At 28.6% G+C, this 13694-nt stretch overlaps 1 protein-coding gene across 1 annotated transcript; it reads right to left on the bottom strand.

The window, feature by feature from the left end:
• Positions 1-8684: 8684 nt before the first annotated feature.
• On the bottom strand, positions 8685-12077 carry LOC114421206 (pectinesterase-like). Its single transcript, XM_028387040.1, has 3 exons — positions 11094-12077; positions 9956-10429; positions 8685-9324 (listed from the first exon to the last, which is right to left on the bottom strand). The coding sequence occupies exons 1-3, from the start codon at positions 11983-11985 to the stop codon at positions 9110-9112; spliced, it is 1581 nt and encodes a 526-aa protein (XP_028242841.1). The 5' UTR covers positions 11986-12077; the 3' UTR covers positions 8685-9109.
• Between the last annotated feature and the right edge of the window lie 1617 nt (positions 12078-13694).

The following is a 13694-nucleotide window of genomic DNA, read 5'->3' as shown; positions in this document are numbered from 1 at the left end:
TAAAATTGCTCATGTACGGGTTGGATCACGAATTCAGATTTATAAATTCGATCAAAATCAAACAAATTTTTTAAAGTCATTTGGTTTTACTCTAAATATTATTAATATTGAGATTTCAAGTGTTGAGACGGCAAATGTTAGACTAATAGTGTTAGAACCTAAGATATTATTTTTAAGTGCATTATTATTTGTTTTATTTTTTTCATATTTATTTTTGTTGTCATCTTTATAATATTAATGAATCATATTTTTTATATTTGTTTAAGCAAATTTGGTTGTAAAAAATCTGGTTGGAGCGAAATTAATTTGTAGAAAATATGTGCGATTCAGACTACTATAATAAATTTCTTTGAATAATATTTTGTTTTAATTTTTATTAGTCTATTTTAAAATATTATGTTACTAGTATTAAATGAATTAATTTTACTATTTTCATACATTTGATAAAATTGTGTTAATTGCATTGGATATTTGGATGAATCATGATATAAAATAATAATTCTAAGAAAAAAAAGATTAAATTTAAATGGGTAATTTGTTGACCCGAATCAAACCAAACCGTTGATGAATGAGTTAAGTTGGATTTCAATTTTTTTTTATAAAAACTGAATCAAATCAAACCGATCAAATTTGATTGGTTGGGTTCTGAATTTGGTCAAAATCAGCCCAAACTAGCCTGCAAACACTTCTATAGGTTAGTATTTATATAATTATTCAGAAGCAATGTTACAAACAATCTAAACTTGGAGTTGCTAGCTATAATAAAAATATTTATAAAATGACATTTTTAATTATGTATTTTTAAATTAAACTTAAACTCAAGTGACACGTATCATTCATAATATATATGTTAATTTCTGAAAAATGATATAAAATATTTTAAAACTCTAACTTATAAGATTTTTTTAATTAGAAATATTTGTGTTAGATATCAATAATATAAAAATATAATAATTTTTAAGTTATTAATTATTATTATTAAATATGAATAGTCAATTGAAGATCCAATTAATTATTATATCTTGAAAAATATAGAAATAATAAATATAAGAATTAAATTTATGTTCACTCAATAAATTATTTGTATTTTATTTTAATTTAAATATGTTGTAATTTTGAATCAAATATATTAATGTTAATACTTGCTAACCTTTTTCATCTCAATGTGTATTCCTACTTCCATCACAAGAGCAAGACAAATGCAAACTCACGATCATTGAAAGGTTTGAAGAGATTCACAAATATCTAATGCATCCATACATTCACAACTTGTCTTTTGCTTGAAGACAAACAAATGTTTTAATTTGTGAGTTAATAACGGTAAAATTTGAGTTAATTTGATAATCAATTTTCACTAAGAATGATTGTAATTTCTTTACTTTTCTGTTATTTTTAATGAAATAATAATAAAATTAATATCTTTGCAGATTTATATTACTAGAAATTAAAAGAATAAAATTTCAAATGCTTTGAAAAAAAATTGATGCAAAAATGAGAAGAAAAAACCTTAAAGAAAAAATTGGAAGGATTGGACAACTCGCTTAACGCGCATAATTTAGGCTTAGCGCGCACCCTCAATCCCATTATGCCAACTCTTATAATATAACTCTTTCTTATTATCCATTTAATGCAATCTTGTTCTATTTCTACTGCTCTTTTCTGTGCTTAATTGTTTACTATGGTCTCGTCATCCATATAGTGTTTAAGGGATAATGCATTGAAAAATTGTTATTTTCTAAAGGACGGGAAAAAGGATATATAAATGAAATCATTACTAGAAATAGATCGATATTCGTTTAGCCTATTTCATGCATATCTAATTTTAATACGATTTATTATTTTTATCTTTAGAAAAAAAAATGGGAGAAAAAAATAGATAAATTAAACTCTTCATACGAGAAATTAAAGATAAAATATCTTAATAGATATGAGTGGAAACAGAGATATCATTAGATAAAGAAAATTATTAACATTGCATCACAAGTAATTTTTGACATGTTAAACTCTAACATATTTATATTCTGAATTGAATTATCTTTTTATCTTCACCTTTATCTTTTACTTTTCTTATTTTTGAATCTTTTATCTTTTCTATCTTCTATTTTTTTTATCTTCAAATCTCTTATCTTTTCTTTCACATCTTTATCTTATCTCTTACATTTTTTTATCTTCTATTTTAAATTCTTTATTTATTTTCTGTACCTGAGATAACTTGGTAGGTCAATAAGTTAACATAATGCATGGTTAGCGTTAGAGCGTTACAAATTCGTCAAATTGATTAAAATATGTTTAATGAACACCTGTTTATATGTTATCTAACATTTAAAGAGAATAAAAAAAATAATATTTATGATGTAATATAAAGAAATTAACAGAAAAAATAAAAAAAAAAATATTAATAGAACTTATAAAATTATAAATAATTCGTGTATCAATTAATTAAAATGATCGAAGAGGGGAAATATCTTCTGGTTTTTATCAGTATTTGAAATAAAAACGCCATAATTTTCTAAATTTGATTTAATTGAACCAGTCAAGCGAATCTTAGTTTATTGAACTTAGCGTGTGTTGCACTTTTTTTGACACGTAGATACTCTTTTTCTGTCTTTTGAAAATTTCTGCCTCGTAGAATTTCAAAAAGTGGAAGTGACAGAAGAATATAACAATTAAATAAAGGTCGTCCATGCATTATGCATTGCTCTTTCTATTTCACAACTTCACTTTTAAAGACATATATTCTATCCATTATTTTTAGCTAGTTATGGGTAGGGCAAAAATATTTTCAGAGGAAGGGATATGAAGTGAGAAATTTACTAGCAAAATTTATTCGAGTCACCCCTTCTATATTCTTCACTCTCAGCATTCCTCGCCAGCTAAGGGACAGATCCTGAGTGGTTTTAATTTGAATTAATGTTACATGAATTATTTCTGCAAGTCAATGTCTTATTATAATCTATAGCTCCAATTTCTCCTTTTTTTTAAAATAAATAAATTCGTAGCTGAAAATTTCAAATGGAAATGACCCTTTCTTAGCCAGTCGATTGGTTCCTGCAATGGGGCCAAACTTGCTTGTATTGGTTTTATACAGTGAAATTGATTGATTGTATTGGCCTAATCAATATAGGATCCATCCAGCAGATACAATCTGTTTAAACAGCTCTTTTAGTTCCCTGAGATTGCTCCTGTACAATTACTTTCGCCTTCACCCAAAAAATAAACATTAATGCAGTTTCATTGCATCGTGACTTATAATAGTAGAAAACCTATGTGAGGCTGAGACATGAGACCAATTAAGCGATTATTTCTTATAGCTATATGCTCCGAATAATCTTATATTTTCCTGTGGCTCTACTAGGATTTCAACATGAAAATCGCGTGAGAAGAAATGACTTATAACTACATTTCCTCCTTTCGGACCGTATTATAATAATTTGATGGGAAATTCAGCACACATAAGTCCTAGTATGATACAAAACACTGGTTATGTTATATCATGTGATCAGACAAGGGTCGATCCAAGATGAGAGAAACTTAAAATAATTATTTTAAAAAAAAGAATTATATATTGAACTTTTTTGTTAACTGTGATATTTTTGCTAATATATGTGACTTTTTTATTATATAAAAATTAATAATAAATATTTTTTTTATAAACTTAAAGTTTAGGTTTTAATTGTTTTAATATTGGGTCGACCCTGACACAAACAACATTCATTAGCGATGCTGTTATACTTCCCAACAAGGTCTTCTTACATTAAATAAAATGTAAACAAACATATGCAATTTCTTGTCTTTATATATGCACGCATATCTTTTCACCAGCTATGATTCATGAATGATTGACCTTGGATAGGCAAACCAAGAGCTGACTCCTCACAAGTTTGATGCAAAACTATAGTGTCACAATTCCAATGTTGAACCATAACCATTTCACAAATGCTAGTTGATTATAAGTTCTGGAGTCACTAAATTACAGTGATCCATTTTACCAAAGTTCATTTTGATGGATGCAACATTTTAATTATCCTTGCATTGACTGGTTTACAACGGTTTGTTGGTTTATTCGAATAGTAAGAGTTATATGTTTAAGATACATAACCTGAGAGTGTCCCTTTTTTAAGTGTTGAATTTAATTAGACAAACGTCACAGACTCACAATAAAACGATTTTTTTTAATTAAATTAAGTGATTTAAAAAAATTATAAATCAAAATTAGATGACTTTAAAAATTATTCACTAAAAATTAGTAATTTTAACTTTTGGTATGAGTGAATTATAATCAATATAAAAAACATTACTTAACCGATATAAAAAATATTATTTTTGATATCAATTATAATTATAATCAATATAAAAGTTAAAATTACTCATAGTTTACGAAAGCACCAATAAAAAAATCAGTAGAAAAATGTTAGAAACTTTATTGGGAATCAAAATTCATATTAGTAAAACTTAAACAAAAAAAAAAAAAAAACCTAAATTGCAACAAGTAAACTAGACCTGAAAACTTAACAACCACCCCCACCCCCCAACAATAACAAAGCAAGATACACATAAGTCATGAACGCAACACTAAAATTAGGACATGGGACGCACATAGGGATCTGTACCTTCTAGAAATATATATATATATATATATATATATATATAACTCCGTTAATTAATTTATTAAAATTAAGAAAAAATATTAATTTATTTCATAATAATAAATTTATCTAAAATTATAAAAATATTTTAATATTATCATTGTCATTAATATTCTTCTATTTTCTAATTGTTTATGATTATATTTTTTTATCTTTTTTTAATGATATATTTTTAATTTAAAAAATAATTAATAAATAAACATAATAAATTAAATCTTATAAAAAAAATAAACATCAATTCAATCTTGAATCTTATGAATAAGAACATAGAAAATATTTGTTTGCTCGAGTTAGAACATTAAGAAACTTATGTTTATCTTATTATTTAATTAATTTATTCATTATATTAAAGAAAAAAATTGTACTATTAGTTTCTTGAAAAATCTTAAATAAAAAATATTTTTGTGAGAATCAAATTATGTCCAAACATGTCCTTTATTAATATTTATATTTAATATCAACTTACAACTTTTAACAAAAAAATAGTTACACTAAATTATAATTTTAGTCTCCTTTAATTAATTTTTGATTTGTAATTTTAATTCTCCAAATTTTATTTTATTTTTACAATTTTAATGGCCACATTTAAAAAAATTATAATTTTGATTCATTTTTCAATTTTTCATATATTTATTTATTCTATTTTGGTTTAATTAAGTCCTAAAATTAACATACTCATTTAAAGTATTATTAAAAAATAATTTAATTAATTAAAATTTAAGAAATAAATATGTGCAAAATTGAGGATTAGATTAAAGTTGTGGATTTTGTAAAATTAATATGGAGACTAAAATTGTGGAAAAAAATTAAGAAAACCAAAATTGTAAATAAAGAATTAATGAGAGATGAAAATTATAATTTAACCAAAATAGTTATAAGGTTAATAATTTAAATTATCATTTTTTCTATCCATGGAAATTGAAGAAAAATATCAAAAAATTTACAATAATTCATACAATCTATTGAAACATATATATGTATATTAGTAGTGTAAAAAAGTTATAATATTAATCAATAAAAAATTATTATAAGTATAACTTTCAAAATAATTATTATAAAATTCAACAAAATTATTCTACGTTTCAATTTCTTACTGCATGACGGTGTATAATCTAATATACATATCCTATTTTCTTTTAAGTTATTTGACGAACTTTATCAAGATATGATGTAGATACAATCCAATAATATTGATATGACCACACAATTTTGCTTATTGCTCTCTTTTAGTATTTGGAAAATAACATCTAATATAACTCTGCCGACTACCCAAGATAAATCACAAAATATACATTTGTAAGAAAAGACCCAATATATTTATATGATGCAGAGCTTGTAAATAGCCATATCAAGCAGGCAGAAAAAACTAGGATTTAACTCGTCATTCGTACCAACAAACACCTTCGTCTTCATATATTTTGTATATATATACATATCACAATACATCTATTTGTAATAATTGTGACATGGTTCCTTTATTCCCGGTACATGTATCGAAAATAGATATATATAGTACCTTTTTTCTCCGACTCGTATTCAATATCAACATATGTTTTCATTTTACCTACCTATTTTTGCATCTATTAATTTCCCCTGGATTTGTTTTTGTTTTTTCACATCAATTTTCCTTATATTTGTAGTAAAAGGTTCCTGCGCGTTTATAATAAAATAAGCTATTGGCAAAATCAAATATGCTTTTAGGCGATCAATTAAGTGAGCTTCAAAATTAAAAGAAAAAATTATTAAATAAAAAGTAAAAATCATTAAAATGAATTATTTTTAAGAAATTTCAACCAATCGTAGATAAAATATTTAAAAAAAGTAACAGAAAAATAATGCAAGCAATTCCTTTTTTATTTATAACTATCTAAGTTGCAAACCAAAATGAAATCACCAACTTACAAACGGTGAAATAATTGATAAAGGGAAACTTATCAACCAACAAGTAACTGCATCAATATACATAAAGTATAAATTTTATTTGACTCATTTTTTCAATTCTTTGCCACTGCAAACAAACTATGACTTAATCTTTATTAGAGATATATGCACATGCTTTTCCTTTTTCGTAATATAACTCTGTGCATAGTTTTTATTTCCGGGATAGGCCTAGACCCTTTGATAGGACTCAGCCCACTTAAATAAAAGCGTAATCAAATAATTCCACAAGTCTCGTCATTGCATGTACTGAGGAGAATAAATTGAACTATTTGCATTACATCAAGTACACAGGCCAAGGCATATCTTATGTGCGCTCGAATCCATTTCTATTTCTAACTTATTTTAAGCCTCTCCAAACACCTATATGGGTATATCCTTGAATGTAGGCCATCAAATACTCAAAAAATTCCTCACCATTTACTGGAAAATTCCAATAACCGGAGAGAGGCCCAATCCAAAAAATATAACAAAAAATGTATTTTTTTTTAAACGTTTGAAATGGTTTCTTTTATCTATAGGAATTTAATAAAGATATAAACGCATTACTAACAATCCTCTTAATTTATTTTACATATATATCTTTCTCGTATAAGTATTTTTTAAAAAATCATCAAAAACCTAAAAAATATAAACGCATATTGCAGAAAGAAGTAAAAATTTGGAGTAGCTATCTCGTTGGCTGAAACTGTCCCGAAGAGGTAATTTGTTTTTTATTTATATTTTTTACAAATAATTTGTAAAATGATGTTAACTATATAAAAAAGTCAGCTTATATAGTAATTAATAAAAAAAAATCAACATTTATGTATAGTTTTAATTTAAGTTAGGCATTTCAAATTTAATTTGTTTTTATTTTTCCTCCAATCATACTCCCACGGTTTGATTCAACATCAACTTAAATGGAATCTTTCATTCAAGTAGTTTATTAAAGATAAATCGACCAAAAGACAGCTATTAGAAATGATAGGTGGGCCAGATATCTAAAAGGTCTTCAACTTCTAAACATCTTATCACCCGCCTTAATTTGCTTTTGCTTTTACATAATTATCATATTAATTATTATAATTATCAGACAAAAAAATATGCTAGTTACAACTTGATGCTGGTGGCTGACAGGAAAAAAATATTGTAGAAAAAGACTCGACTTAGCGTGGTTGTATTTTCAGAGCAAAACTCATTAGTTGGTTCTTCCATAAATTCTGTTTGCTAGCATGCACTATCGCAAACCACAATTAAGATGTTAACATCAACCAAGGACCACAACCTAATTGTGTTTAACCAATCCATGTGAGCTAGTTTCCTCAAGGAAACATTAATCAATGACCGTGTTAACATTAAGCAATTAAACCCATAGGATCATACGGAATTAATAACCAATGACGAGGCAAAGCTTCTTGCAGGATTTGTTTAATTTGAGATGATAGTGAATTATTAAATTTACATATAACAAAGAACCTGATCATAAAATTCTACCAGTTTTGTGAAAATTTACTCTCTTAATTGATAAGTGGTTCTCACTTTAATTTGTTTTCCAACATTTTACAGTAAAAGTATTTACGTACCAAACCTCAAATTAATTACTTCATGAGAATATAAATTCAATTTGCTACAACATATTTGTATTTCTGTTTTTATAGTTTTCTTTTGGTGAATATATAATTCCTTTTATAGTTAATTTTTTTTTTTCTCTTTTGAAGCTGTTGTCATATAAGTCTATAGGATTTAACATTAGCACCAATCGATGGCAATATTTTTAATTATCATTTTCTCCAAGTACTTTTAGAATTTTTTAAATTTCAATGATGTTTTATTGTGGGTCCTATACAGGAATTGTAATTATCAATGATGTTATTTTGCACAAATTAAAGGACTTTTTTTAAAGTACTCCACGGAAGAGAGAAAAAAGTTATTTTGTGGCGGAGAAAAAATAATTTTTAACTTATATGTTTCAGTTACACACTTTTTATATCGCTTTGAGAAATTTATTTATATATACAATAAATTTTGTAAACCAATAAAAGATATATATATATATATATATATATATATATATATATATATATATATATATATCAAATTAAGTTGTACAAGATGGAATAAGTTGAATCAAAGACTTTTAATTACACGTACATTTTGGTGCCATTTTACAACAAATAATTATTTTTTTGTACAAACAAACAATTATTTAAAGCTATACAGGATATTCTTCGCGTCCTAAAAAAAGAAAGAAAGTAGAGGATATCCAATCAATATTCCTTCGATCCTATCTACCATCTATCATCGAATCATCGATCGGATCCAGCTCCTTCGAAGTTGGATCCCTGGACAAAAGGAATGCAGACAGTGGACAAAGGAAGAGGAAAGTACAGCAACTTGTGTACCCTCTGTTCAAGGAAACACCCAACATGACAATTTAATTTCGCTATCTTTTATAACAACCTGTTATCCCGTTTTGGAAACAACCAAGAAACCACAATTCCTCCCCACACATCCGTTTCAGACACCTTCTTTCTTTAGAGTATTCATAAACCTTCATCAAAGGGCACGCCACTCCCCGGAATCCACGATCCCCCAGCCAAGAAATTTCCAACGGTGAATTTCACAGCCTCAGTACTGGAGATCACTCGAAACCCTGCCCAATCAACCCTCCCTCCTGTGCTAGCACCTGCTCCTGTATTCGCATGTTCTGCGTAATAGAGGGTGCTTAGAGCAAAGTTTCCACTCCACGGAAACCAACCTGCAGTTCAAACAAACAAACACTTTTACTCCTTCAACCATACGTAAGTAGTAACAATTCCTAACACTATATTATATTCTCTCTTAATATTATTTCTTTTTTGCTCATAAAAAATTATATTAAATCTGTACCGACTTCTTCCATCCAAGTTATGATATAGTACTACTAAGGGTTTTTTTTTCTCTATTTTAATTTTGAAAATTTGGGATAAAAGTAAGAGAAAACTGTTAAATCGATCAAAAGCCTGTTTAGTTTGACAAAACTATTTTTTTTAATTACAAAATTATCATATTATTTCTCTATTTATTATTATCAATTTAAAATAATAATAATAATAATTGTTGTCTTATTTTTTATTGAAATCATTTAACATTATTTCCTAACACAATACAGTGGCTGAAAAGGATTAAGTCCTTAACCTTACCATATAAGACATTGTTGGGTGTGTGGTTGTGGACCATATCTAATAAGTAGGCCATTATCTCATGTCTCTTTCTTTTTTGAAAATATTAAACTCACCCGAATTTTGAAAAGATAAGAAGTATAGTAACAAGTGATTAAGTGAAAATTAAAATAAGATAGTGCAGCTTATTAAAGAATAATAGATAGAATATGAAAGAATTTGGTGGACCTGCGGGGCTAATCAAGCCATCAAGGGCACTCTTCATGACGACAGTCCGTGAGTATTTTTGCCATGGGCGACCTAGAAAGGTTCTGAAAGAGCCCTGCACTGCTTTCAAGTCCCCAGCTGCAGTTATACGACAGTTATGGATGATGATCCCCGTGTTCTCATTAGGATCGGTTCTTCCTTGTGCCGTTACCGTGTTCTGCTGGTTGCTCATCGGTTTCCTCACATAGATGTTGCAGTTTTGAAGCACCGCCACGGCGTCACCGAATATGAAGTCTACTGTTCCGTATATGTCACAGTCACGGTAGAATTGACGGTTGGCGTAGACGTATAAGGTGTCTTGGTACCCCCTAAAGCTGCACCGGTAGAACACCGAGTGGTCCGCGCCGGAACGGAGAGCCACCGCTTGGTGCTTTTGAGGTCCCGCGGTGTTCTCGAATGTTATGTCCCGAGCTATGAAGCCGTCACCATCAACCGCTACAACAATAATCAACGGTTTTAACTTTTAATACAATTCTTGAGTTGGTAGAAAAATATTATATATAGATGCAAAAGTAAAACTCTTTTATTTGTCTTTATCTATCACTTGGTGAGATATTTTCACCAAGTGTGTCAAGTGAAAAGTGAAAATATCTCGACCACCACTTTCGTGTAATATATCACGTACTTTTGAAATAAAGAAATTATATATATGCTTTCGGTTTATTATTGTTGATTCCAGCGTGTTAGTTACTTTTTACTGTTTGAAAATATGAAAAGTATAGATTATTCTGTTCATATCATAGGAAAATGACAAGAAGTTTTGATTATGATCGTCCGTAACACTAACTTGTACAGAAATAAGTACTAGTGCATGTCCCTGTCTCAATGGGACCAAGTGATATATTAAAGAATTTAAAGAAGAGTGAAAAGAATTTTTTTTATATCTTCTGATCAAAATAGAAAAAACTAAAGAATGATGAGTAGATAATTTTTTAATATTAAAAATCATTCACATGCCATCGTTTAATTTTAGAAGTTGATTGATAATTAATAAGCAAGTATAGAACAATTTGATTAGGGTTTTGTTTATATATATGTAGATTTTAGCTAGGTAGACATGCATGATGTGAATACACTAGTTAGTTAACGATGAACTTACCAAAAGTAGCAGAACGAAAAGTAGTGGAACCATCTATTGCGTTGTGGTTACCAGTAACAATAGTAGCACCCATCCCATCTCCGACGATCATTAAGTTTTTCACTGTCCTCTTGATATCAATATTCTCTTTGTATACGCCAGCTTTGACATGCACAACAACACGCCCTTTCCCGCTGAGTCTAGAAGCTGCAGCCACACCTTCTGAGATAGTCTTATAGTTCCCACTCCCATCCTGTGCCACCACAACATCAGCTTTTGATGCTGTTTCCTGAAGAAGCTTTCTATCTGAACGTGACAGCCAATAGGGGAAGCCATCTGAAAGCAACTTTCGCCCACCACTTTGTTTGGTCGTTGGTGATGATGACAATGATCTCAATGTCATAGCCTTGCTAATGGACAAGGAATTGCTAAGCAATCCAGACAAGTTGCTTAACATGGAAGGGAAGTAGTTTAGGTGAGAGGGAAGGTTGAAATCAGTGAAACCATTTTGGCATGTTTGATGGTTGGCAATGGATGCACTTTGCCAAGTCATCCTATCATTTAGATTGTTCGAGTTCATTGAGCGTTTGAGCTGATAAAGTGTGTTTTCATAGAGCTCCAAACAATCTTCCCATGCAGACTTGGCTCGCTTGTCCTTGAAATTATTCAAGTCCATGTTTGAGACAAGTTTATAAGCCTCCATGGCTTGCACCATGGTGACCTTAAGGGCCATATCATGGAATGAAGAAGGTGAAGCATCTAGGGCTGATAATGTTTTGGTAGTTTCAATGTAATGCTTGCACACAGAGGGGTAAGGGGTTTCATTGCATGACAATTGTTTGCCATGCACAAGCAAGAGAGAATAAAGAAGGCAGTATCCAATGAAACAGTGGTTGAAAAAGAGCTTGTCCATATGGAAATGGAATGATCGAAATAATGTTTTTCTATTGTATTGGTAAGCTTGCTAGGAAAGCAAGGATTTTCTTAGAAATGCTTATGAATGAAAAGTGCAAAGGCAAAAGTGCTATATATAGCCTCGAACTTGGCATTGGTAGGCCATGCATTTAAACATATATGTGGGTACTAAAGCGCAAGAGGAACCCACATGCATTAGGGTTTTACATTTCCAAATAAGTGAGTGCGTGGACATGTTATATATTTGAGAGGGCATGCATGACGTTTAGGTGATAATACATTGTTAGCATTACTGCGTTACAAATTTGTCAAATTAAATTAGGGGAATGAATCTTCAGGAATTTATTCGTTTTGAAATAAAAACTCCGTGGCTTTCTAGATTAATTTGATTTAGTTGATGGGGCCAAGCTATGAAGCTAGCTAATAAGCCACTAGATTATTCAACTAATTAGCGTGTGTTCTCTTTTTCTTTTGAAAATTTCTGCCACGTAAATTCTCTTTTTCTTTTGAAAATTTCTGCCACGTATGATTTCATAAAGTGGAAGTGACAGACGCAATATAACAATTAAATAGTGGTCCATGCATTATGTTGCTCTTTCTATTTCAAAATATCACTTTTAAAGACATTAGTAACCTAACTACAATAGAAAGCGTCACTAATTAAGCTTTCACTGACCTATTGACTCCCACTCGTTTGATTGTATAATCTCATCCACGTATTCTCTCTTGCAAATTGTTGAAACTTCTTTCAAAATTAAGTTATGAGAATCTCGCTATTATGACTTTTTGAATCAAGCTTAATTACCCAATACCCGGGTATTACTATTTCCACTGAATTTGATATAGTTCTTTAAAGTTAATCTTGAGTCACGTTTCTTTGAAATGTAGGCACACGTTAACATGAAATATATAATTTATTCGTACATCTTTACTAAAAAAATTAAGTTTTTTAAATAGATTATTCATATAATATGATATCAGAGTCTCTATAATCAATTAGTTTAAAACAATTCAATCCTTTCCGGTCTTATTTTTCTGATTCAAGTTACAGTAAGCACAAAGTAAACGTGTGAATTACACACAATACAAACCCAAAGACTTTTACATTAGATAACAGCATGTTATGTGTAATAAGTATTATTTGAAAGAATATCCATAAAGCTTATAATTTAAAGCGCTTAAGGTGAAAATTAAAGTTATTCGGTTAAATTTAAAACTTAGTTTATCACTCTTCTTTACATTATTTTCAATTTAATTATTTTAATAAAATTTACAGTAAAACTTATTCAAATAAGTTTGTTTCAATATCTCTTAATTAATCACAACAATTCCTATCAATGTTTTAGCAACTATTTGTTTTGGGGTTATTATTATCATACATATACTTTATCTTCCATCCAACTTTAACTTTATTTTATTTTTATTTTTATTTTTCCTTACATCAATTATTATATTTATCACTTTTTTCTCTTCTTTTATTTTAATATTTCTTTTTCTTTCCATTTTTGGAGGTGTCTAGTGTTTTCCTTTGTTTTTACTCGATCATATTATTGTTTTGTACAATTTATCGTGCAAATTTTGTGAAAGGAGAACATTTTTTTTTAACCAATGAATGTTAGCATTTGTCAACCAATTAGACTTTGAAATGAAATCTTAATTTATTCTGACGTGCTTTAAATCAGTTATGTGTCTTCAGACTTTGCACAA

Source organism: Glycine soja, chromosome 8 (genome assembly GCF_004193775.1).
Source record: "Glycine soja cultivar W05 chromosome 8, ASM419377v2, whole genome shotgun sequence".
In the NCBI taxonomy this organism is placed as follows: Eukaryota; Viridiplantae; Streptophyta; class Magnoliopsida; order Fabales; family Fabaceae; genus Glycine; species Glycine soja.
The sequence above is the reverse complement of the archived record's forward strand: the minus strand, read 5'-3'. Positions and strand labels throughout refer to the sequence as shown.

Bases quoted from the DNA above. Each gene is read 5' to 3' on its own strand.
- LOC114421206 (XM_028387040.1), bottom strand. From the start codon at position 11,985: ATGGACAAGCTCTTTTTCAACCACTGTTTCATTGGATACTGCCTTCTT. The intron at 10,430-11,093 runs GTAAGTTCATCG...TTATTGTTGTAG, and splicing joins TTTTCGTTCTGCTACTTTTG to CGGTTGATGGTGACGGCTTC. The intron at 9,325-9,955 runs GTCCACCAAATT...TTTGAACTGCAG, and splicing joins TGGCTTGATTAGCCCCGCAG to GTTGGTTTCCGTGGAGTGGA.